Source organism: Bidens hawaiensis, unplaced genomic scaffold (genome assembly GCF_021521415.1).
Source record: "Bidens hawaiensis isolate Kalapana, Puna unplaced genomic scaffold, B.hawaiensis_p1.1 tig00010132_1, whole genome shotgun sequence".
Lineage (NCBI taxonomy): Eukaryota > Viridiplantae > Streptophyta > Magnoliopsida > Asterales > Asteraceae > Bidens > Bidens hawaiensis.
The window spans coordinates 434,693-460,490 of NW_027491767.1; the positions used below are offsets into that span (position 1 = coordinate 434,693).

Genomic DNA, 25,798 nt, shown 5'->3' on the forward strand with positions numbered 1-25,798 from the left:
CTAACTCAAATACACAATTTGAATCTAAAACAAATATGATTAAATAAAATAAGACTAACTTATCTTATAATAATAAACTAATTATTATATTAATTACTCTCCAAGATTTTAGGAGCCTTCAATATGGTTTGGTGTTGGACACGTTTAACACAAGGTACATATCTTTATACGAACTTGAGTAGACATGTGCAGTGCCTAAAGTCCCGAGGCATGTATACTATCACCATTAACTGCGCTTGTAGCCATGGATTGTATGAATAGTACTATTGGGTCTGACAACCCCTCTCATGGTGACCTGGAGCCTAGAGGATCAAATGATTATATCCCCGAGGGATTCTAGGGCAGTAACTAAGGTTTTGGATTGGTTATAGGCTCATGGGTCTCATTAATTTGTATTTCTTGCAAACTTACAGAGGATCATCGTCGCTTGATTTAAATTATCGTTCAAAGTTACTTGTTTTAGTTATCACATGTAGTTCAAGTTTTACGACCAAACACTTTCTATATCGAGTCATCAAACCTGTGAACTCACCAACTAATGTTGACGTTTTCTAGTAAGTTTTTCAGGTAGTTATATAAAGATGTAAGGATTCATGAAGATGAGACCTCAATGCATATGTAGGATGCCTATTTTCGAGTGGTTTCGCTTGTATAACCCGAATGATGCTTGGGACATATACGAGAAATCTCCTTATTATGTTCAACTATTGGTTATAGGCTCATGGGTCTCATATTATTTGGTGAGAAATCTCCTTATTAATCTCACCAAATATTTGATATGGTATTCTTATAAAATAGAGATATACTAAAAATTAGAATCAGAATTTTTTTTATAAAATATTATTTATAATTTAGAAAAAAAATTAAAAGAATAAGCGGGGTCATGGGTCTTACCAAACCCAGATAGTTTTTAAACCGAATTATTCATTTATTTGTGAAACCATTTCATCATCAAATTCTAAATATATTATTAACTTCCTTACAACAAATAAAATTAAAATTCAAAAAAAAAAATAAAATACAAATATTATAAACAAATAATATAAAACAACCTCATGAACCCACCATGTATAGGGCCGTAATTTCGTAATGTCGCTTTTATGGTACGACAAAAGTCCAACTAGTACAATAGAAAATATATTATGAAAAAGAAAATGACTACTCACAATTAGCAACAGGGCCGGCCCGTATGTATAAGCAACCCAAGCTAGGGCTTTGGGCCTCAATTTATAAAATAAAAAAAACTGTCATTTATATATAATAATTAAGTTAATAAACTTCATAATTGTTACTGCTGTATCGTGATGGTAAAGTGCAACAGGGCTATTCTGTTTGACCTGAGATCGAGACTCATCCCATCCAGAAATTTTGTTTTTTATATCTTATCCAAGATAAAAGTATTCCTTCTATATTAATTTCCAGCATTTCAAGTGTATTTCATTTATCTTAAAATGATGATTAATATATTAATTTATAACCTTAATATATACATTTGTATTCGGTTGTAGGCAAAGTTTGAAAGATTAAAATCAAACTTTACGCTCATTTTTCTTTTCTAACAATTATGATGATATGGGATCATTATAATTGTAAACATCCATGTTAATATATGTTTGAGTGTGTGGTGTTGTCCAAATATATATTTTTAACATCTCTAATCAAGTAATTTTGTGTCTTGTTCTTAAAACATTTGCAACCTGGTTGGTTTTGTTTATGATACAAATCTAATTTTGTCATGTAATAATTATGTTATAGAGTAAAGCCTCTAAATAATAGAGGTGCACAAAAAACCCGAATGCGGAACCGGTTTTTCTAATACCCGGGTTTTTAATACCCGAACACGTACCCGACCCTACCCGTAGGGTACGGATAGGGTATGCATTTTGGCACTAAAACCCGAACCCGAACCGGACCCGATTTGTACCCGGTAATACCCGAAAACCCGATTTGTACCCGGTAATACCTGAACCCGGAACCGGGGTTTTCCAATACCCGAAACCGGGTATTTCAAATACCCAATGTATACCCAAAAAATACCTTAAAAATACCCAAAAAATACCTCTAAAAAGTGTAAACTTTTAAAAAATCCAAAAATACCGGAAAAAAACCGAAAAACCCGTAAATAGGGTTTTTCCAATATCCGATAATAGGGTATTCAAATACCCGGTTTTAGAATACCCGTTTCTATACCCGACCCGAACCCGATGCATAGGGTATGGTTTTTAGAGACAATACCCGACCCGAACCCGACCCGACTATTACCAATACCCGTTCTATACCCGAACCCGGGTATTTAAAAAACCCGATTTGTGCACCTCTACTAAATAGAAAGGGGACTATTTTAGTTTTATATCTAACCTATTCATTTAAATAATAGTGAAACCAAAAGGAATAATATATAGACAGTACGAATTCACAATAAATTATCAAGGCTTCGGATTTTTTATTCGCTTTGGGTCACCAAAATGGTTGGGCCGGCCCTGATTAGCAAGAAGTTGAAAGAGTACCACATATAATAAAAACAAGAAGGCTAATTAAAAAAATTCATAGCGTTGCAAAGTAGTCACGTAAAAGATGTCACTCGTTAAAAAAAAGTTAAAAACATTAAGTATACAAACTTATATAACTAGACTCAAAGTTACTAAAAACGTCAGTTTTGGCTAATAAAGTTTAAATTATATATGATTACTAATTGCTAGCTTAATGTAGCAAACAATCTAAGTTTAACACTTAAAAGTTATCATCCAGTCCACCACACAGACTTCAACAAGAAAATATGCAATCTAAATTCAACAACCGACATAATACATAAAAAGTTAGAACAAAAGACGTTACACCGGCAAAAACAACTATTAATAATTAACCTACAAATGGCTCGGCTGCTCCAGTCCATAAAAACTAACAAACACGCATGATGTTAATGAATATATAAATAAAAGGAAACTGATAAACTTTGTAAATATCATCATCATCGTACTCAATATATCTCACCAATAGCAAAGCTATGGTAGGAACTGAGGAGGGTAAGATGTAGACAACCTTACCTGTATCCCGTAGGAATAGAGAGGCTGCTTCTGGTGAGATCCCAGCTCGATAGTAGTTTTGCATCAAGCCTTGGACATAAGACATATAACACTCAATCATCCGGACACCGGCCGATTAATGCATGTACCCTTGTCTTTCAGCCATTAACGCCACCACATGATGCTTGATTAACCTTCAACCACTTTTAACGTTATTTTCACGATATTAGTAAAATAACGTCAAAATTAGTGCAATTTCATTTTTTGCCCATCTGCGGGTTCACACATTTATACATTATATGTGTGCACCACAAGCAGGGCCTATAAACTTTGTAAATATATCATAGGAATTTCAACTAGCTAAGCTAACCTTGTTCAAACGTCCTCTTCATCACACATTTGCGGGGACACTTGAAGTCTGAGTAGGTCCTATCTGTGAATTGGTTGATCGTTTGCATGTTAAAAGGATCGACGTTTAATTTGTCATCTTCTATCTCTCTCACTTTCTTACTATAAATCTGAAACCTCTTGTACTTCTCTTCAAGGCTGTGGTAACTTTTACTATACTCAATCATCCATTCCTCGAACATATCCTCTAGTTCTTCTTCCAAGTACCCATTCGGCCTCAATACGGGCACCCTTGGCGAAGACAAACAAAGGAGATGACAAAAAAAAAAGCTCATTGTAATAATAATAATAATAATAATAATAATAATAATAATAAAACAAATCAGCTATACCTTTTTGCACAAAGGATCGTCGGAACACGTCGGCTGATTGCTTCATAAATTGGGCCATTCAAAATGAATTGAATTTTAGTAGGGCTAAAGGAAGATTAAATCAATAAGGTTTTATTTATTTATTTATTTTGTTCTTTTAACCCCTGCACTTGTTATTCTTTTGCCATCTACTTTGGTTTTATTTTGGTGCAGTGAAAAAATTCCTTCTCATGCATCACTAACATTGTTTTTTATGATATATATATATATATACATTTTAAATATCAGGTCAGGTTATTCTACAAAGTATAATAAAATAAGAATGATAAAAACTGTAGCAAAAAAAAACCTTTAAGAAATAATAAAAAAATAATAAAAAAAATCATTACTTCAAATTTAATAAAATCAAAACCCGTTTGAATCGTTTCCACCAATACCCGATTCAACCCTACCCGAATACCAAAAAAAACCCAAAAAAACCGGTGAAATACCTGACTATACCAGAAACTCTGGTTCTTGAAAATACGCGGGTTGTGCACCTCTAGTTTGGCTTAGAAATGGTTCAACCGGGTTGATTGGTTTACCCTATAATAATTTCTAAAAAATTCAACTTCAATTTAAAAAATATCCAAAATTACATGATTATATAATAAAAAAATAATCTAAAAAAGAATCCTAAAGTCGCTCGACGGCAATATTGAGAACAATTGGATTCAATGGTAAATTGATCGACGGTATGGTGAATAGATCGAAACGCGCCATGTTAAAACTTAAAATAAGGAAATGGTTCATGGATAAGCCGCTAAAAGTCTAAAGTCTAAACCCAAAATTTAGCCTTAGGTACAAACCGGTATTGTTGGTATTCCAATTTATGATTGTACAATCTATACACCGATCGTTTAAACCGAAACCAATTAAAGTATCATTGATCAGAGATTGAATGTGGGAACATAAGAAGCCAAAATGTTTGGCGCCACACGACCGCGCCAACCACTACGGATAAGCTCGGTGCCATACCCATACCGATCCCGATTTTCTTAGAAACTTGGTACCGTACCCATCCCGAAACATCAAATCGGTACCATTTGCTCATCCCTATTAACCACCACGCAATGTCTTATCCGCCCTTGACCTCCTTTTGTTAAATACTAGACCAAGCTTTCTTGAAATTGTGTGAACTAGAAAGTATTTTGATCTATCATACTTTTAAAATGCATTAAAACCACAATGTTTTACAATCATACTAACTTCTTTACTCATTTATATCATGTCTCATGTCACATAAGCTAAGTAAAAAGTTGCATAAACAACCCAAAACACTTGATAATTATTACAGACCAAAGATAGACTTTTGAACTTTGACATATATCATAAATGCATTTCACCATCAGCTAATGCTCTTCCTGCAGATACAATTTTAAATAGTAAAACATGATCCGACCCAAATTACTAATTTTAAATAGTAAAACACTTACCACTAATACTACTATGGTTTGCATAGTGGACATTCACATCTTGGTAGTGCAATGCGAGGACGGTACGCCCCACGCACAATAGGGGTGATTCCAGCCTTCACTTTGAACGCCAAATTGTAAGGAGAATTAACATCCCGTGCGATGTGCATGAAACCTTTTTTTACCCCAAGTCTTATCCCAACTATTTTGGCCATAATACACTTTTTCCCCAAATTCATTAAACCCATAGACAGTATCAACATGGCATGGTTCGTAGACGGTCTGATAATGCCCGGCTTGATAACACGTTCCTCAACAAGAGGATGTCTATACACCCCCTGTCAAAACAAGAAAAAAGATCACTGTCAATTTCAGACGCTTTTGTTTTAAATAAATAACATGTTCGTGTACTAGGGGTGCTATTTGTTCATTTAAAATCTTCAAAAACACAAAACATTTACCTTGCGATATACGGTGGCACCGGCTTTAATCAAGACACACATATAACAATGGACGTTTTTGTAAACTTGATGTTTTTTAAACTTCTTTTAGTTGATAAGTTTTATTGAAAGAATGATAATTTTCTTTTCATCATCATCATCATCGTACTCAGTAAATCCCACCAATAGCAAAGCTATGGTAGGGTCTGAGGAGGGTAAGATGCAGACTACCTTACCTCTACCTCGTAAGGATAGAGAGGTCGCTTCCAGTGAGACCTCCGGCTCAATATGAATAAAAGAAAATATGAATAATATACCAGGATTGTTGTAACATGTGACCACTATTCTTGTGGCGCCCTTCGGTTTGTAGGCTAAGCTATAGGCGAAACTGAAATCCTCGTCTCCTATAATCAGCATCCTCTTACCCTTCCCCAAAGCTGTTGTGGACACCATTATCCTGAATGAGTATCAATCTTATTATCAATAACATCAGGAATCCATTAGACAACTTTGTTTGGAAGCATTCTTAGCCGCTAAGATTGCACCTCTCTCTCCAATATGTGATGAAACCTAGCAAAAATAACCTGTCATGGACGATTTCTGATTAGATTGCAGCTAAATGCTACAACATAGTAGAGTAGCTTACACCGGGAGCCAAAAAGCGCCAGATAATGCTCTATTTTTTCCACACAAAAATAAGGATCAAATGTTATCGATTAACGATTATCTTTTACGATGAATGCAATATCCATTAAGAACTTTAATAATATTAAACTTTTTTTTAATTAAAAGTTTTAAATGTTACTACCTCATCTATATAGAAAGTATTTAGATCTTATTGTAATAACAGAAAGAAAAAATTACCTGAAGCCCAAGAGATTTTGAAATTAGCAGGATGTATAATACATACTAAAGCTCTAGAGATTTTAAAATTAGCATGCAGTATATGTTGGAAAATTTGTTACGTGTGCATTAGTAGGTTGTTATGACACAACAAATGCACACTAATAGACATTGATGAATGAGATATCGATGAGTGATTGTGTGTATTTGAAAGAAAATACTATAGTGGTGTATTCCACATCGGTGGGATGGAGAACTTGTGCCTTGTTTTTCCTCTATAAATAGAGAGGTAAACTAAGTTGCAACACACACAAAACCTTACACACAACACAAGCATTGTTGCAAGGTTTTTCCAACTTCTTCTTCTTCTACATTTCTGGTTTCTTTTATTCGAACCTTTTTCAGGTTTACAGTTAACTCCGGCAGTACTACTGCTCCGGCTGTTGTACCCTGGGAAACAACGAGTTCTCTTGGGAGACTCGAAATATTGTTTTAAGGGCCCCGTGTTCAACACGATCCTCAGCCAAACCGTTTACATTTTTTTTTGTATTGTATTTGGTTTATTTCTTTGATTCCGTATTGTATTTCAGATTCTTGTATTGTATTGTATGAGTAATAAAACTGTTTGTTAATTTTCTGTTTATTTACTCAATTCACGAATTCGGTTCCTACAGTATAATAGTATAATATATACTAAAGCTCTAGAATACGCGATTCACTAATTCGTTCCAATAATGTTTAATTGATGAAGGAAATGCACTTATCAAAAGTCTATTGCTTTACAAAAATTTAAAAGTTATTAACTTGAAAATACTAATATTTATCTATTTATCATCCTTATAATTTTTTTCGTTAATACTAAATATTACACTATTCTAATATTCTAATTTTTACTATTATGTTGTTTTTTTTGGAGTCAGGGTCCCTTGGAAGCAATTTTTCTATTCCTAGAAATAGAGATAAGGTTTGCTACATCTCATCATCTTAAACTCCACTAATAGTTTTTGCTATTTATGAGATGTAACTTGTATTGTTGTAACTTGAAAATACTTTTATAACTAATATGAATACCAACTACAATTTAAACCATTATTTATATATACTGTGTGAGAGAGCGAAGTTTAACATATGTTCACTCTTTAAAAAAAAAAGAAATTGTAAAAAAGAATATAGTTTACTAAGCCAAACCATCAAACTGATATTGGTTACCTTGGTACCAAAACATAGCATATCTATTTGAGCCATTAGTGAAATAACCGCCGATATTTGGCAGCCTTCGATTACACTGGTGACCGAAATCAGGCTTCTAGTTTAGTTATTTCTTTGTCTTGAACCCTTTTCAAATGGGAACTCTGTGAGAAAATGAAAAGGATAGACAACTGATTTGAAATATAAATGAATATAACAGCAGAGATTGGGAAATATCACACATCCTTTCATCTGAAAAGTTTAGTTACTTTATTTATAGTTTTTATATATTAGTAACCTACCACACATAGGGCCGTAATCTCGTAATGTCGCTTTTATGGTACGAAAGAAGTCCAACGAGTACAACAGAATATATATATATTATGAAGAAGAAAATGACTACTCACAATTAGCAAGAAGTCGAAAGAGTACTACATATAATAAAAACAAGAAGGCTTATTAAAAATTTGTTTCTATTGATCACGAATCTAATTTTGACAATCATTAATAGGTCACTCAATATGTAAACATAAAAGGATGTTTATTGATATGTTTTAATTTGGAACAGAGACACGAAAACGCAGTGAGGAGATCAAGCAGGCTAAAAACGCGCTCATCAGTCATGTCTCCAAGAATCAGCCTCGTAACGGTTGTTTAGGAAAAAAAATATGATATAATATTGCACATCAATGATCTTTGAACTCTTTTAGAATTGTATAATAACCTCATGTGGTAGATTTTAACTCCTTTAGATATCCCATTGTTTATTTACTATTTGTTTGAAATAATTTAAGGTTTGTGTAACAAGTTATATTATTAACTTTTGTGTTATACAAACAACCTAAGCAACTTATATCTAAGTATACATGCAATACTTGAGCTATGCCAAAAAAACTTACATAGTGTGGTTTGGCTAATTCGGTTTGGGCTATTATAAGCCAATGCTGCAAGATCTCGCCCATTTTTGCGTTCTCTTTGAGAAACATAATAAACAATCACAATTTTATTACATGGAGTAAAAGAAAAACTATTCAAGCGATTATTTCGATTTGTTGTTGCTGCATTTAGAAAACTCGAAGGTTCGGAGCACTACATAGTCGAACTTGGCTTGTAAGGCTAAATATTAGAGAAGACTTACTGTAGCAACCATGTTTAAATCTTATTATAAAATTTGGCAGTTTTCAAAATCTCAAAACACCCACTTTGACGAGTAATATCTTTCTCGTACAAACCTTGTTTTGGACCCGGTTTGTGGTGTTACGAAGTAGTCACGTAAAAAAATTTCACTTGAGAAAAAGAAAGTTAAAAAAATTACAAGTACCAATTAATAACTAGGCGCAAAGTTATTAAAAAAACTGTTTTATTTTTTATAAGAATTAGCAGTTTTCAAAATCTCAAATTACCCGCGTTCACGAGCAATATCATTCTTGTACGAACCTCATTTTGGACACAATTCCTGACGTTGAGAAGTAGTCACGTAAAAGAGGTCACTCGAGAAAAAGAGTTAAAAACTGTTGGAACCCGTGACTAACAAAAACGTTAAGTATACCAACTAATATAACTAGACTCAAAGTTATTAAAAAACTTTTTGAATCCATACATGATTACTGATTGCTAGCTTATATGTAGCAAACAATCTAAGTTCAACACTTAAAAGTTATCATCCAGTCCACACAGACTTCAACGAGAAAACATACAATCTAAGTTCAACAACCAATGGAATACATAATAAGTTAGAACAAAAGACGTTCCAGCGGCAGCAGAATAATTATCCTACAAAAGGCTCGGCTGCTCCAGTCCATCAAAAACTAACACCAAACAAACAAACATGCATGCATTCATGATGTTAATGAATATATAAATAAAAGGAAAATGATAAACTTAAATATATCATAGGAATTTCAACTAGCTAAGCTAACCTTGTTCAAACGTCCTCTTCCATTTGCGGGGACGCTTGAAGTCTGAGTAGGTCCTATCTGTGAATTGGTTGATCGTTTGCATGTTAAAAGGATCGACGTTTAAGTTGTCATCTTCTATCTCTCTCACTTTCTTACTATAAATCTGAAACCTCTTGTCCTTCTCTTCAAGGTTATGGTAACTTTTATTATACTCGATCATCCATTCCTCGAACATTTCCTTCAGTTCTTCTTCCAAGTACCCGTTCGGCCTCAGGACCGATACGGGCACCCTTGCTGAAGACAGACAAAGGAGATGACAAAAAAAAAGCTCAATTGTAATAATAATAATAATAATAGTAAACAAACAAAATCAGGTATACCTTTTTGCACAAAGGATCGTCGGAACACGTCGGCTGATTGCTTCAGAAATTGGGCCATTCAAAATGAATTTTAGTAGGGCTAAAGGAAGATTAAACCAATAAGGTTTTATTTATTTATTTATTTTTTCTTTTAACCCCTACACTTATTATTCTTTTGCTATCTACTTTGGTCTTATTTTGGTGCAGTGATAAAATTCCTTCTCAGTCATCACTAACATTGTTTTTTTTTTATGTTTTATATATATATACATGTTAAATATTGGGTCGGGTTATTTTACGATGAGAGCGAAAATAAGAATACTGAGAACTGTAGCAAAAAAAAAACCCTTAAAATTATAAAAAAATCATTACTAAAAATTTAATAAATCAAAACCCGCTGAACTGTTCCACCAATACCCAGTCAAAATCCGACTCAACCTTACCCAAAACCCGAAAAAGCTGATCAAATACCCGACTATACCACGAACTCCGGCTCTTGAAAATACCCGGTTTGTGCACCTCTAATTTGGCTTAGAAATGATTCAACCGGGTTGACTGGTTTACTATATACAAATTTCTCAAAAATACAACTTCAATTAAAAAATATCCAAAGAAAAAAGAATCCAAAAGTTGCTCTACGGCAATATTGAGAACAATTGGATTCAATGGTAAATTGATCGACCGTATGGTAAATAGATCGAAGCACGCCATGTTAAAACTTAAAATCGGGATGTAAATGGTTCATGGATAAGCCGTTAAAAGTCTAAAGTCTAAACCCAAATTTAGCCTTAGGTACAAACCGGTATTGTTGGTATTCCAATTTCTGAATGTTCAATCTATACACCGATCGTCCAATTTACCAGGCTAAAACATCCAGGAAGTATAAGTTGGTTTTTAAAGCATTGCATATCTATGATATATAAATACAAGAAGTATAAGTTATTATCTTAATTTGTTCAACATGCAAGCTACATATTTACCTTTAGTTGTTCTTTTGTTATTTCTTTACATGGTGTTTACATATGTATCTCAAAATGTACCTATTTTCTATACAGATTCCCCTGTATTATAAGTTGATTTTTATCTTAAATTCATTGTTTTTAGTTAGTGAATTTTCAGGTAATTTATGTATTTTGGAACGAAACGAGCCCATTGGATGACGAATGCACAAAGGGCGGAAAATAGAAGTTTTCAAGAAAATAGAAGATGATATGGTTCATTTACTTCGATACACCATATTCAAACCGTTGTCGATCACACCAGTTGACTGATAGAAACCGAAAAGTTAGCCGCGATACGGGCTGTATGCCGTTACGAAAAGAATTTATTAATAATATGATGGCATAAAAAATTGCACATCAAAATAAAGCTCATTCATCATGGCTGCCATCAAATTATCAGGCATCAACATGTGACCAAAACCATAACTCCAGAAATGATCTAAAACAACTGAGATTCTATATATGTATACAAATGATCAATTTAATGCTTCAAATTATATAAATTTATCGGAACACGAAGCCCGTCATAACTGAGTTGCACATCAAGACCTTCGGTTTCCTTTAACTTCAAGAGTCCTTCATTCACTTTCTCATGATCCATCAAATGCATCATACCTTCATTAATCACAAAAAAAATATGATTATTCCATTATTAAACTTCATAAAGTTCAAACATTTAAAACAAATTACTTTTCAACTTGATAATTGATGCATATTTGAACAGTTAAAATAAAGAAATATTGATATAAATGAAAATACCTGTGAAAAGGGTTCTTTTTGGCTTGATTTTTCTAACTTCTTCCAAAGCCTAAGATTAAAACCGATTTCAGAACCAACATGATAACAAAATATTGATGAAAAATTATAGAAATTTATTAAATTCAAAACCTTTGGGAGTCCAAAATGTGTTGAAGAGGATCGATCTGGCCTTAACGCATCCTGAAAACACACGATAATATTATATCACGACTAGAAGTCGATATTTCATATGTGAAAATGGATAATTACCATTATAAGAATCTCACAGTCTCTTAAAAGGGGATAAGTCTCATCAGGCATTTCACTAACATCACTGCAACAAATGAAAAAATATATATATTCAAACGCAGGACGCTTTAAATACAACTGTGTATATGTGAGTGTTGTTGGATAACCAAAGCTTTATATACTTTGTAAACTTAATATGATACTAATCTTACCTGATGTAACAAACGTCGCCAAAGCGGAAGCCAAGAGATCGGTAATTACGACCATGCCAAACTGGTAGTGGAGTAAACTGATGACACAAGACAAGCAACCGCATCATAAAAAGAACAATATTCAAATTTTCTTTAATATTATTAGAAGGTGAAATCGAACCTGAAGATCATGTACAATGAATGGTTTTTCATGTATGATATCAAATTGCAACTCCGAGACCGCAGCCCCAGGTGTGACAACGCTCTTGTCTACTAAATAATAATGGGTTTTTTTTCATCACCTGCAATTATTTTACAAAACACCAACTTATTGTCATTATTTATATAATAAGTTTATTATTAGAAAATACACTAACTTTGCACCTCAAAATCACGCTCGGCTACATAAATTGGAATATGCGGTTGGACATTATTTGTCCAGTCACGAAGGTCATCCAAACCTAAAATATATATCAACCAATTTCAGTTGTAAAAATCATTAATATAATGACGTATAACTAACACAAAAAAGTTTAATAATGAGACCTCCGATTGCATCAGCATGAGAATGAGTTATCACAACCGCGTCTAGTGTTCTTATCCTGAAAAAAATAAAATTTAAGAGGTCAAAAAGTATTATTCTTATAGCAAAACAATGTAAGAGAAAACGACTGCCAGCGTTATTGCATTATTACCCGTAAGTAGGGAACCAACGAAGGGCACTTTGGTAAAAGAACCTGTAAATGGAGTCAAACGCGTAAGATTGCCACATTGAATTATATTCCATTGTTAAAGAAACTGCTCAAACAATAGAATATAAAAACATGATATGAAATTTCTTTTCATAACATGATATGGAATTTATTTTATTTAATATCATTTCATAAAGGTATAGACTATTATTGGATAAAAACACTTTTACATACTTGCCGGCATCTATAAGAATGTTGCATACACCAGAAGGTTTTGGAACACGAATAAGGATGCTCGTATTAAGTCTCCTATTCTTATTTCCCGGTTCCACAGCTTTTGTGCAAACCTGAAAAGCCAATGAGACACTCGTGTTGTAAAAAACAAAAATTCAAATAAATATATATTAAGATCCCATTTGTTCTTTTAAACGAGTTAACTTAGTCTGATGAATACCGGGCATTTCTTTAAGGGGTTGGTAAGACAGCTCACTCGTGGAATCCCTTCACTGGTTCCAGTCCCCATAAATATGATTTCGGGCTGCTCGATAGATACTTGATCTCCCTTTTGTACACCTTCATAAAAATGAATAATTGTTCAACTAGCAATTACCAATTTGAACACATTCACACAATCGATAAATTGCACATACATATCACTCATATTATCATATATATACGGCTGTAAGCAAACAGAACATTTAGCGAACAGTTCGTGAACCGTTAAGCGGGAAGTTTGTCTGTTAAAAATTTAAATTAATGAACGAACATGAACAAGGAATTTCGTTCGATTATCTAAATGAGCGGACACGAACAGAGGCCATATCTGTTCAATTGTGTTCATTATTTTTTGTTTGTTCATTATATTTTTAATATTTCTTTAATGAATTTATTAACTACATTTTGCAAAACTATTAAGTATTAACTATAAAACAAAAATATACATGAGTATTATGTAAGGGTGAGCAACAACCAAACAGTTAACCGGAACCGAAATTAACAGAAAACCGAATCAGCCAAAAATCAGTTATTATTTTTTTTTTTGTACCCTCGGTTAATTAATTAACTAACCGAGCAGTATCATTCATATCTTCACATATTTCTAGCATTAATTGATTAACCGAATTAATTAGCACCAAGTTTGGTTTTGCTTATTAACCGAACCGAAAACCGATAAATTATAACCGAATAAACTGAGCCAATTAACTGTAAACTGATTGGTTAATTAATAAAATGATTCGCTTCTGTTGGTGAAGTTAGAAATTTCGTTTACCGTTGGCTTGTCCGATAAAAGCAAGCTAAGCTTAACGGACGAACATGAACAGTTATATATAAACATAGCATCAACTTAAGAAACTAAATTAAAAACTGACTAGAAATCGAGTTACGTGGAGCAGCTGAAACAATGGGTGTGGTGAAATGAGTAGTTCCATAATAATATCTGGAAACTACTGATGAGATTGGTTGTCAGGGTAGAAGGAAATGGGCCATGTGTTAATATCATCACTAACACTAACACTCACTCGCACTGACTGACTGAATGAATGAATGCTTCTTGTTCAAGTCAACAAACAAACAAAGGAAAACCTTGACTTGGTTATTGGGGAAGAAAGGAGGATCAAAAAGGTCAATATCTTTTCTGTTAAAAGTTTCAGGTTTCATCCTTCAACTTATGTCAAAACGCTAAATCCGCCCAAACTAGTAAGATGCATGCCTGTAAACGAACACGGAAACTTAATCCAACATATATTTTGTGTTCGTGTTTCTTTATTTAAAAATAAACATGCTCGTGTTTGTTTGTTTAAGCTCTAAACGAACAGTTCATGTACATAACTAAACAAATATTAACAAACTTATATGAGCAAATGTAGATAAATAAATGAGCGAACAAGTTGATATAAACATCAATGTCTCATGAGTTGATGATCAGGAAGTCTTTGTGTAACTGATTTCATTGTGGGAACTAGTCAATAAATGGGTAGAGTATATGGTCTGCGAGAACGGGTGGTAATTTTTTTTACTTAAATTATTATGTCATATATGGCTTCCTTGGTTTGCCATATCGCCAAATGGAACACATTTTTAGTGTATTTGCCGTTTCATTGTTGATACAACATGCTTATTTGTTGATGGGTACTTCTTATCATACACATTTATAACAACCGAATTATCTAAGAAAACGGAAACTAGCAAGGCGTTGGATATACAAACAATAAACATAACTGACAAACAGACAAACTAAATGTATTGGTATTGGTACATATACTACTACGACTACATGTATCGTGTCATTTAATGCTATCCAAATGACATCACCGGTTACCTCTTCAAAAATAATAAATAAAATAACTAGTGTTTTCCAATAAAAAATATTACAAAAGTTTAAAACGTTGATATAAGTTTTTATCTATTTTGGAACAGTTTAGCTTATAAGAGGAAGAGGGTTTAGATAAAATGATTTTGGAACAATTTAACTAGTCATTTAAACAGTTTTCTACTAAAGTTAGAACTGGTTCCAGTCATCCGGTTTCAGTTTGATTCATTGGTTTCAATGGTCTGTGGTCATAACCATAATCGGCCAAACAGCTTTATCAAGTTTCACATCAGATCAAGTAACTGGATACACAAGATGATTAAGCAACGTCGTTAAACCTCATAACATAGTTTTCAAAAGACAACAATCACACCAATATTATAACAATTCAAAAGTCACAGCCAATTTAAGTCTTTCAAAACACAGTTCAAATACACAGAAACTCTGATCCGAATGAATTTAGTAGCGGTACTTGGTGGAGTAATCTTTGGGGGCAATGACCAAACCACGCCCCTTGCGGGCCCCACGGTAGACGGTCTCAACAATGTCTATGAACTCTTGTTTGTCCTTCATTGCCCAGTTGATCTTATTGTTGTTACCAGTACCAAGATCAATCATGATATGTTTGTTCCTGAAAAAGAACATTACAGTTGACGGATCGTACAGTTCATACATGGTATTGAAGTCGGGTACTTCTGTGATGTCCACCAAGTATATTACAGCAAAGTTTTTTATTGTCTCCGCAACTGAAGAAAGCACTTCATCCATCTACAGATTCACAAAAACAGGGCAAGTTAGATTAATACAAATGATCAACATCAACAAAAACTGCAAAATTGGTAAAGGTGGCAAATGAGCGGGTCATAAGTCCGGTCATGTTGGGCCAAACCCATTTTTGTTGGTATCTTTGAAGTTCATATGATAAACAATTAGTGTACCACGTATAAACAGAAACATTATTTACCAAAGCTTTGCTATGGTGGGATTTTACTGAGTATTGTTATAATAACCCAAACTTTTGTATTAGATAACAAATATATATATATATATATATATATATATATATTATATAATAATAATAATAATAATTTAAAAGTTAAAACCTAATGAGTTCAAACTCAATTTTGATCACATGTTTTATCATCTTCTAGAAAACCTTGTTTTCAAATTCAAATGAACGGCCAGATAATTCGGGTGATCTCCGAAGCCTCGTTACCAACAACCTCCGTTATATATTGTTAACAAACTCCATCGCACCATTCTATCAACTACTCTCACATCACGCCTATCTCCACCTCCCTCACAGAGACTTCACTTTGTTGCTATTACGAGTGGTCGCCGGCGACTCCATTGCTGACAAACCGTCACGAACCGATCACCTAGCAATCTAGTTTCTTCCTGTTCGCGACACTAGGTAACCTAGCAATCTAGTTTCTTCCTGTTCGCGACACTAGGTAAATAAGCAAACCATATTCTAAGTCAATTGGTTTATGCATATTAGTTTTAATGTAAATGCTTGCTATACTCAGTTTCAAATTCCGACGTCGTACGCCACCACCGCCGCGCATCGCGTACCGTATCGTGTTTCAACTTCCGGTTCCTTTCCGATTTAAATAAGGTATACAAGAATCGCCGTACCCTTTACTCCTTAAATTCTTGTTCTATAGAATGTTGATCCGAACGATTATTAATATGTTCTAACTGCATGAACAGCTTAGTTACTGGTGCGAATTCCCACCGTTCGAGTTGTCGTGTTTGACTTGTTCAGTTTAGACAGACCGATTAAGTCACCGTCACGCTTCCTCGCTTTACTGTTACCGACCTTGTTCAACAACTGAGGTAACAATTTTATCCTCACTGTCGATTCCGGCGACTAAAAAGGTGTAAACGTAAAACGGAATTTTAAAGAATAAGAATATTATATTAATAATAGAGTTAATGTGTGTTCATATTATTTTTCCCTTTGTACTGTTGTGTACATGTTTGTTTTCTTATTCAAAACATGCCCACCTTAAATAGATCTAGTCTTGTTCTCTTTATCCTTGTTATTGTTAGTTTTGGTTCTCACAAGCTTGAATATATGGTTAAGAAGATGTTGTCTTCATTTGTCAAATATAATCAGTCTTGAAAATTATAGGTATTTGACTTTTTATACTTATTATATATTATAATTCAAGAGGTGTACGAATGATTGTTAAACCATTTAACAACTGAGAAGGGTCAAAAATAAGTTTTGGAAAAATAATGAGAACAAGGGCAAAAATAATAACGGTAAACCGCCTCGGTCGTCGGAAGTCGTAGCTACCATCGAATAAAACGACTAACTTGAGTTTCTAAATTTTAAATTCAAACTATGAACATAGGTAGGTGTTAGTTTGACTTAACCCGACTCGACTTTACTTGTTAGCTCATCGACTATTAAGGTACGGATTCTGTTTTTCTTCACTCATAGTATTGGTTCTAGTCCATTTTATATTCGATGTCCGTCACTTCGTAGTGCGGATTTTTGTTATCTGTCAGTTACAGATCTAGTTCGGTTTATTCGTATGATATGTTTATATTAATTTTATAGCATGCAATAGGTTATATATATTTTGAATTCATTATTGCATGTTCCTGTTTAAATATTTTTAGTTATACGACTTTAGTTCAGTACTCTGTTACCCGAGCATTTCTGACTTGTTGTTGGGGCGTCAACGACATGGCACTTATCGTGACAGTGCGTAATCAAAGTTCACGGCGTCTCTGACCGTACTTATGTAGTACCCTGGCCACTTAGAGGCGAATAGATCGATCTTAGCTCCGACTCCTGACTTCTGTTTGAGATGGAACAATGTGTGCACGCCACCCACACCGTCTCCTTGGTGCATGGACTAGCTAGCTGTGTACCCCTCTGTTTAGGCTCTGGGTGCTTCCGTATTACACGACCTATTTATTTTAACAACATCGTCGTGTATTTTAGTAATTATATTTTGTTTCGCTATATTTCTGGTCCGTTTTGATATGTGTATATGCATTTGGTTAAATTTGAGTATATTCAGATCACGTCCCGATCATGTATCAGATTATGTTTCGCATCTAATTATAGTTCGGTCTAAAACGTGGTTTTATATCCGCAATAGTTTCAGTTTCAGTTCAGTATGTGTTTTGTCTTATGTATGCCTTTACCTGTACTATTGTTCTCTCCGTTACTGGGCAATTTTTGGCTCAGCCGTATTTTTTTTGTTTGTGTCTGTCTTATTTGTTAGCAGGTAATTCGGGAAATCGGGGAAATCAGTGATGAGAGTAAAATGAAGCTCAAGAATAAGGACTTGATTTAACTTTCTTTTATTTAAACATTTTATAAATTTGACTTAGAATTTCTTTCAGTTTGTTTTTAACTCTTTTGGTTGTCATGGGATTCTTTTCATTTCGTTTAAATGGATTTTGTTTGGTCTATGATATCTGTAATAGTGACACGTCAGCCTGTTCCGGGTTGGGGTGTTACAATTGTTGTAGTGAGATTATGATTCTCATGATTTAAAAAGTTGTTTCTTACAAGGTTGAATAGTCCTCGTTAAAGTATCATTGCAACTAATGTTTATAACATAATTAGTTTGTTGTGTGTTTATTGTGCAAATAGTTAGATAGCTATGCCATGCCTTGACTCAGCACAGTTAGATTTGTGGTTGAGTTATACACGTATGAATTGGTTATATAAATTCAGTTTTAAATGCTTGATAAGTTGTGTGATACTAAAGACTAAAGATAAGGGGTCAAACACATCAATTTGTTGAATTGAAGTCGAAACTGGTTAATCAAACAAAAGTGAAAAAATTGTACCTTGCACCTTTGTTCAAAATTGCTTTAAGCAGATCCATGCAACTTTAGTTTTTAAACAGTAAAAGTACGTTTGCAAACCATACAATTAAAAACTTTAACAGGATTTATAAATTTAATTGCTAATGCATGTGTGGTGGATGCTTTAAGGGAATCACCCAGACAACTGACCAAGTAACAAAGGAAGCTTAGAGCCTCAAGATGGATCAACATGGATGTTTAAGCTCGTATTATTGGTTTATAATAGTACCATCCCAATCTGGATGCATGGTTTCATTAAGTTAAGGTACTCACTGAGTCACTAGATTTGACTCCCTGCACCGTCACATGTAAGATTCACTCACCAACTTAAACAATAAAATTGTGTTTGCATGCTAATGCAAAAACTCATTTGACACATCTTTTACGAACTTGAAACCACACATTAGAGTGCAGCATCTTTTGTAAGTATCGATCTGCACCTATATCTATATCAATTATTGCATGGCATTTAATTTAAATGTAAAACATGGGACAACAAAGCAATACCTTAAGTTCATGAAATGGTTAAATTAGTCCATATTAACCCAAAAGACATATAATAACCTGATATACCGTCATCAGAGCTACTTGGTTATCAGTTATCGGTCCTCATGTGAAATATCGGTACCGATAATATCAGCGATATTGACCTATATTTCACCGATATATCACCAATATTCCCGATATCAATGTTTTAAGTCTTAATTTTCAACTTTTAGTCTTTAATGTTAGTGTTTTGAGTCTTAATCAGTTCCTACTTGCTACAATTGTTCGTGTTTTGCAAGTTGCAAAAGGAAAACTTGTTAATGGTAGGAGTGTATACTGAATCGTTAGTGTTAAACTGCTATATATATATAATTCCTGCATGATATTAAAATTATCGATATCCCACCATGGTATCTGATATTTTTCCGCATTAACTGCTTAGCCAATTACTAGATGCAAGCAGCATGAGGCCTCTATGAATTGAATTAAATCACATCCTTAAAACTAACTTCCATACCACAATAACCAATGCCAAATAATATTTACAATCCAATTTGCACTGACAAAAAGGTTCTCCTTCTATATAAACTCAATGATTAACTAATTAAATAATATACTAGGTACAATTTATTCACCTAATAAGCTATAAACATCATCCCCAATTTCAAAATTAGGGCACCGCAGTCAATAATAACCTAGCAGCAGAAATTGAAATAGATGCAAGCAGTAACATAATAATGATAATAATATTAATGGATGGATGAAAGTTATTAATAGGTTAGGTTATTACCTGCATACAGGTTTCGTCCCAATCATGGCCGAAGCGGATAACCACGAGACGCTCTTCCTCGGCGAGGATGGCCTGATCGACGGCCCAGCCGGAGTGCAAGTGCGGTAGCAAGTACGACATCTTCTTCTTTCACGGGAAGCTACTGTGATTGTTTAGAAAACTATGGATATCGAGTTGTGTACGTACTTGGTTGGTTGCTTTGCTTTGTAAATAAGCGAGCAGCTTGGTTTTCTTTATGTTCGTATGTTTAATAAACAAAACGGATACGGACAAAAAGAATTTGCTTGGTAAACTTAACGGATAAACACGGACAATGGCAGTGTACGTTCGATAGTGTTCCTGAACGTCCGTCCGATTACGTCCATTTAATAGTATTGTGTATGTCGAAATTCCTTGAAGAAATTGAAGCTTGTTTCTAGTGAAACACTAGAAGTTTGTGGATGTCATGTGATTTAATGTTCATCAGTGTTCATGTTAAGTAGCTTGGTTTGTTTATGTTTGTTTGTCCATTAACGTTCATTAGCTTCCTTAATGAACGGACACGAACTTTTATTCGGTATGGTGTTCGTGAACCGTCCGTTTATCCGGCAAAAGCTTGACGGACGAACACGGACAATGTCTCATCCAGTTCAGTTCGGTTCGCTTACAGCCCTATTAATAACCAAAGCTAAACTTGGGCTAAAGTTTTTAAAATTTACATAACAAGTCAACCAACTCTTTGTTTATAATTATATGAAATGGAGATATAGAAGCTAGAATTATAGAAAAATTTAAAGATATAAAAGCAAGAAATGTATAAAATCACAGGGTTTTCGGAAACTCAGGGATACACAAAAAACGTAACCGATTTTAGTTGATTTGGTTTCGGTTTATTTTGTGTACTCGTTAACTTATGCTAACCAATTTATAGAAAGTGGATTCACCATCTTGTTAGTCCGGCACATCTTCATGACTCATTTCACTTAAAAAAACATGTGCAATTTGTTAATACCTGGTGGACCACTTTTTGTGTACACTTTAACTTACCCCTTAATGCCCTTCATTCATTACAACTTCAAATTTCTTATAATGATCACCAAATATGCAACGAGAAAAAAAAGAACCGAAGTTGAAACATCATACATCAATATCAAATTGTAGATTTTATATTTCAAACGATTCGACATACTTCAAGGGCACGAATGCATCATGTAAAGACAATCTATTGGTTAACCTTTAAAGTAACAAAAATGCCTACTAGTACACCTACAAATTCCCTGCTTCTAAAAGCAAATAAAGCATGACAAAAATGGTAGTGTCATTGATAAAGATTTGATGCACCAATATGTTAAAAATGACATGACCATAACATAACATACAAAACTAAAACCATAAATATATTTCATAAGTTGTTTCTAGAATTCCACAAAAGCTAGGCATCTCAACTGACAAATATATAATAATCAAAAAACAGAAAATAAATCAACCCAAAACACCACCAATAGAGCACCTAGTCTGTGCACCCATGAAACCTACTGCTGCTTGCACTCGGGTGGTCGCTCACCTTGTTCGCCACCAGCATGAACAATACCACCCTTCTGCAGTTAACAAAAACATAATCAGTTAATGCGTACTTTTTAAAAATAAAAATGACAAATGATCAGGGTCGTTATATCACCTTTTGTCCGGAAGACTGCAAGCCATTACATGAAACAAAACCAAAAGAAAGATGAATTAGCATATTTCCAAATCAACAAAGTAAAAAAAAATAGCAGTAACACTTTTTTACCCTCAAATCCTTCCTTTTAATACCATTTCATAAAATGTGGAGTGCGTAAGCAATTAACTTCGATTTAAGATGCAAATTAATGACCAGCTTAAAAATATTTTCTCATTTAAATTTTAAATATTTTAATAATTTGCTGATGTGGTACTGATTAAAACCATGTCAGCACACATCATATATACAGCATACGCTAACAATAATCGTTTGGAAATAAATCACAAAAATGTTATTAACTATAAGATTAAAAACATTTATCTTTCAACTTATATTTAGAAAATAACTGATGTATGCACATTAGACACTACAGAACATCTACATACCTACAATGACAAATAAAGATGCCACATCATCATCTTTTTTTGAAAAATCAGTAAAAACGTTTCTACAGGTTACTAAAATCAATATACATGTTATATGGTGATTGTTTGCTAAAAATTATAATAACATGTAGCATGGGTAACATTTTGTGCTCGAATAAAGTTTGGTTAAATTCAGAAAACGTGTAAAGTTTGACCTATAATCTAATCAAACATTGATAAAACTGTACCTTCTTGCTCCTGCCCTTGGTCTCCTCTTCGTCTTCATCATCATCATCATCATCATCCTCGTCATCATCATCCTCATCTTCATCCTCATCATCATCAATGTCCTCATCATCATCTTCAATACCTTCAAACTCATCCTCATCTGCAGCTTCACCCGTGAACCAAGAGACAGCATGAGGGATTATTTTATCCCGGATGGTTGAACTGAGTAAAATAAGCATGTCAAGTTTAGTTTTAACTACTGACATTAAAATTACCATTTAATGAAATAATTAACAATAATATAAAATATATAAATGAATAAAAGTGTGTAGCTCACCCAATGTCATAGTCTTGTTCCATTTGATTCTGAAGTTCTTCAGCCTACCAAATCAAATTATTTCAGCAAATACTGTAACACAGAATTAATCAATAATTTCAAATGACCACTTTGGACTAAAATTTTACCTGCTCTTCGTCGATGTCTTCCTCATCATCTGGCACTTGTGGGGGTTTAAAGAAATTGAAAAAACTCTCACAGTCTTCTGTTTTGGTTATAGGCTTGGCATTCTTTGATCCCTTTTTCGGCTTCTTTTTCAGTATCTTCTGTGTCAAACATTTTCCAGGTAACCATTCAATATCAGTCCTGCGAAAGGCAATAAAATGATAAATAACAAGAAACTAAAAGAAAAGATAGCAGATATCGTATATAGAAGTAAGAATGTAATGAGTTACCCTGTGGCCTTTTCCAAAATAGGCTCGTCATCATCAATCATATGATATGTTTTGGTCAAAACAGAGTTCTTGAAAAATGGATTGGTGTCAAAGAAGAACTCAAGCTTAAAACCCTTGGGATCATCTATGCGACACCACTTAATATCCTTCAGATACTTGAGAGCTTCTTCATCTCGTTCTGAAATCTGATGATAATGTGCAAAAGTCAAAATCAGTGCAAAACAAAAACGTCACCTTTTTTAAAAAAAAGTATTAGCATAAGTTATTAACACAGTTTATACCTCCTCAGCCAAAATTTCATTATTCTTCATTGCATTTAACCAGAAACTTGGCACACCTTTTTCTGTAACAGACATTTTGCAGGAGTTACGTTTACTTAACACAAACAAAAAAAGGTACAAAACTTTAAAAGATTTTTTTTACCTTCACCTTCTTTATCATCTGCATCCATTGCAGTATCATTAGCTCCATCAACTTCAACACCATTCACTATATCATATCTCTGCAGTTTCAAAACATGGTTATATACACTAGTTTATATAAAAATAACAATGTGTTTGATTGGACATCTAAGTTAATACTGTTTTCATTTTTCTGATTTTGATCTCAACAACATATAGAATGGGGTCTCGGTAACATTACAAACATCAAAATCACAAATACACACCTTTGAATATAGTGGAGCGTATAGCTTCTGGTATTTTGCTTCCAGAGCAGCTCTTTCTTCAAAAAACTTGGCCTCAAGCTCATCATGTTCGCTCTATACATAAATAGAACAGTAGCATTTAGCATTGTCTCAATTTACCAAGCCATTCATCGTTAACCAAACACTAAATGCTAGCATAAACTTTCCATGTTCAAGACAACAATAATAAATCCTCTTTCAAATCCTGTAAGTCCTGTTTATCTCTCACCAACGCATAGTAATTCCAGTCAAATCAATTGCCCTAGATAAAGTTTCTACAAACATTCATTTCAAATGACCAGTCTGCTTAATTCCTGGTTTGCTAATACACACTACAATCTTCATAATCACTCAAATTACACATTCTCAAATAGCATATATTCAACTTCAGGCAAACACTCCCAAAAACCACTTATCCAACAATCCAGACTAATTAAAACAAGTTCAACCAATAATCAGCTTCTAAACACACCAAAACACTTAAATTACACATGCTCGTATTGCAACCATTAAATAAATCTAGCATAACTATATACTAAATTTACTTCAATAAACATTCCGACACTCCTCAAAACAAATTGAGCGCCCAATAATCCAAACCAATCATAACAAACTCAACCAAAACCAGCTTCTAAACACTCAAATTGTGCATGCTCATATCACAACCATTAAATAAATCTAGCATAGCAGCATACTAAATTTTACTTCAATATATATTCAGATAGGGTTGTTCAAAAAACTCATGGCTCGTAGCTCACTTAATAAAAGCTTGAATAAATCTAGCTAAAAAAACTTGATTTCAAACAATCTGAGCCAAGCTGCCTCATTTTTTTAACCAAGCCAAAGATCAGTTCGGCCCATGGCTCAATCTTAAGCTAGTTTAACTTCAAGCTCACGCCCGAGCTAAACTGAGCTGAGCTGCCTCATTTAACCAGCTTCTAAACACTAAAAACTAACTATAACAAATTCAACTAATAATCAACTTCCAAACACACAAACTACACATGCTCAATCAGCATACATCAAACAAATTCATCATAAACACTAAACTAAACATTCCTTAAATCATTCATACCTGAATTTCTCTCAAAAACTCAACTCGCTTCCTAACCACCGGACTCAAACTCTCGAGAACATCCGTGTGGTGCCCTGCAAGGTTCTGAAGCTTATCCTGCAAACAATACACCAAAAACCTAAGTTAAATCACAATATAAAAACTAATTAACAACAAATCATAACAATTAATTAATATTAATATACAACAACCTTTAGTGCGTTTACAAGGCCAGCACGATCCTCAGCACTGAGAGCTGAAACAATAACCATAACCATTAACCAAATCAATCAAACAGAGCTTTAATTTAAGCTGACGTGGCAGTATATCAATTACGGTTTGGAGATAAGATGTGAATAGCGTACCTGCGGCGGCGGCCGGAAGAGATGAGCTGAGATCGGAGACGTCGAATTGTTCCTTCTTGTTGTTTCCCATGGCGGACGGTTGATTGATTATACGTACGGCTGGATGAAACCTTAACGAGTGTTGATGACGAATGAAGGTTTGAAAGATAATGTGATGAATGAATATTATTATTTATTAATATTAGGGTTTATGTAGTCATCATCAATAAGTTTATTAACCAACCACTTGAGCTGGTTGCTGGCTGGCGCATTAAGATTTGGATGTTGGGCTGGTTTCACGTTTGGGCTGGGCTTAAATATGGCTTTTGGTTAGAGGTGCACAAATCGGGTTTTTCTAATACCAGGTTTTGACGGTATGGAAGATATTGTCTCTAAAAACCATCATACCTTATGCATTAGGTTTTGACGGTATGGAAGATATTGTCTCTAAAAACCATCATACCCTATG

The 25,798-nt window shown here is 33.9% G+C and overlaps 2 protein-coding genes and 1 pseudogene across 3 annotated transcripts; all 3 read right to left on the reverse strand.

Annotated features, from left to right (window-relative positions):
- Nucleotides 1-11,247: 11,247 nt before the first annotated feature.
- LOC143534315 (putative hydrolase C777.06c) lies at nucleotides 11,248-14,247 on the reverse strand (annotated as a pseudogene). The gene is made up of 12 exons (XR_013135530.1): nucleotides 14,166-14,247; nucleotides 13,250-13,368; nucleotides 13,030-13,142; nucleotides 12,799-12,840; nucleotides 12,650-12,705; nucleotides 12,477-12,564; nucleotides 12,285-12,405; nucleotides 12,125-12,201; nucleotides 11,934-11,997; nucleotides 11,814-11,864; nucleotides 11,685-11,733; nucleotides 11,248-11,540 (listed from the first exon to the last, which is right to left on the reverse strand). The product of XR_013135530.1 is annotated as a putative hydrolase C777.06c (transcript).
- A 1,209-nt stretch (nucleotides 14,248-15,456) lies between these two features.
- LOC143534316 (thioredoxin-like protein YLS8) lies at nucleotides 15,457-20,401 on the reverse strand. Its single transcript, XM_077028827.1, has 2 exons — nucleotides 20,223-20,401; nucleotides 15,457-15,874 (listed from the first exon to the last, which is right to left on the reverse strand). The coding sequence occupies exons 1-2, from the start codon at nucleotides 20,340-20,342 to the stop codon at nucleotides 15,566-15,568; spliced, it is 429 nt and encodes a 142-aa protein (XP_076884942.1). The 5' UTR covers nucleotides 20,343-20,401; the 3' UTR covers nucleotides 15,457-15,565.
- A 1,146-nt stretch (nucleotides 20,402-21,547) lies between these two features.
- On the reverse strand, nucleotides 21,548-25,519 carry LOC143534369 (nucleosome assembly protein 1;2-like). The gene is made up of 12 exons (XM_077028871.1): nucleotides 25,351-25,519; nucleotides 25,198-25,241; nucleotides 25,007-25,102; nucleotides 23,914-24,006; nucleotides 23,670-23,748; nucleotides 23,528-23,589; nucleotides 23,247-23,431; nucleotides 22,980-23,157; nucleotides 22,852-22,895; nucleotides 22,535-22,736; nucleotides 21,880-21,894; nucleotides 21,548-21,799 (listed from the first exon to the last, which is right to left on the reverse strand). The coding sequence occupies exons 1-12, from the start codon at nucleotides 25,418-25,420 to the stop codon at nucleotides 21,734-21,736; spliced, it is 1,134 nt and encodes a 377-aa protein (XP_076884986.1). The 5' UTR covers nucleotides 25,421-25,519; the 3' UTR covers nucleotides 21,548-21,733.
- Nucleotides 25,520-25,798: the final 279 nt, after the last annotated feature.

Excerpts from the sequence above, each read along its gene's own strand:
- LOC143534316 (XM_077028827.1), bottom strand. The coding sequence starts at position 20,342 with ATGTCGTACTTGCTACCGCACTTGCACTCCGGCTGGGCCGTCGATCAG. Across the intron at positions 15,875-20,222 it reads GGGACGAAACCTGTATGCAG|ATGGATGAAGTGCTTTCTTC; the intron begins GTAATAACCTAA and ends GTGAATCTGTAG.
- LOC143534369 (XM_077028871.1), bottom strand. The coding sequence starts at position 25,420 with ATGGGAAACAACAAGAAGGAACAATTCGACGTCTCCGATCTCAGCTCA. Across the intron at positions 25,103-25,197 it reads GCCTTGTAAACGCACTAAAG|GATAAGCTTCAGAACCTTGC; the intron begins GTTGTTGTATAT and ends TATTGTTTGCAG. Across the intron at positions 23,158-23,246 it reads ATTTTGGAAAAGGCCACAGG|GACTGATATTGAATGGTTAC; the intron begins GTAACTCATTAC and ends TGCCTTTCGCAG.